The sequence below is a fragment of the Gekko japonicus genome, unplaced genomic scaffold (genome assembly GCF_001447785.1).
Source record: "Gekko japonicus isolate JY-2015 unplaced genomic scaffold, Gekko_japonicus_V1.1 scaffold559, whole genome shotgun sequence".
In the NCBI taxonomy this organism is placed as follows: Eukaryota; Metazoa; Chordata; class Lepidosauria; order Squamata; family Gekkonidae; genus Gekko; species Gekko japonicus.
Genome location: NW_015168064.1, coordinates 692,160 through 693,110, shown reverse-complemented (window position 1 = coordinate 693,110; position 951 = coordinate 692,160). Strand labels below are relative to the sequence as shown.

The following is a 951-nucleotide window of genomic DNA, read 5'->3' as shown; positions in this document are numbered from 1 at the left end:
TGCACGTAATGTGGTTGTAACAGAAAGAGTGGTGTCTGGGGCAGGAATGGGTGGTGTGAGTGGCATGGGGGGGATAGGTGGCTTCACAGGCCAGATGCTCAGTCCTGATAATCGCTTTAGCCAGACAATTGGATCTGCTTCCCCTGGTACAACTCGTAGAAGGGTAACAAAGTACAGCACAATACAGTATTCTAATCAGTAAGACCACTTGCAGTTTTGTATTATTACAAAGCTCAACATTTGCAATGTTTTTAGATTTACCACAGCATGACATTTTTATTATTTATACTTAGCAAATCATACCAAGGGAAAAATTTAGTATCTGAGAAAGACAAGGCTATCCAGTTCCAATGAGAAATACAGAGTTAATGGCAATATAGGGGAAGCATGGGTACATTATGCATGGGTTCATTTTTTTCAAACATTACAGAAGCCATTTGCATAGCTTTTTGTATATACTTACTGTTGTAGACCATTGTTAGTCCATCACACCACCTCCATACAGTCATTCAGTCATAGTGCCCTGTATTTGCCTACCATAGTATTTTCTTCTACTACTTCTTTTTGCCACTGAGATAAAGAAATGGAACTGGACTCAAGGTGGCTTTTAGGAACTTGGAATATTTACTGACCTGTTTCACTCCATTCTTAAATGCGGTCCCCTTATTGTACAGTGCTTGTGTAGAATCTGTTCTTAATAATAACTCCAAGTGCAACGTGTAGTTCAGTTCATTCTTAAAGCTCTCTGGTGGGTAAACATGAAGCAGCTAAATATCACAATGTGGTCAGAAGAAAACAAATTGCATACATTGAATTTAAATGCCTTAATGAGATCCTTTGTGATATTATAGGTCGTCAATACCACAAAATTTTATAGCGATCATCAGGGGTCTTGTTGTAGAAAAAGAGCTGCCGGAGCTCATTAGCATAACTCATTAGCATAACTTATTT

General features: G+C 38.5%; 1 protein-coding gene across 1 annotated transcript in view; it reads left to right on the top strand.

Moving 5' to 3' along the window:
* The window catches only part of LOC107113253 (desmoglein-1-like), a 43,772-nt gene extending 43,348 nt beyond the window's left edge, over nt 1–424 (top strand). The window contains exon 17 of the mRNA XM_015414554.1: nt 2–424. Coding sequence (XP_015270040.1) covers nt 2–202 — 201 coding nt within the window. The 3' untranslated portion in view covers nt 203–424. The remainder of the gene's footprint in view (nt 1) is intronic.
* The last annotated feature ends 527 nt before the right edge of the window (nt 425–951 follow it).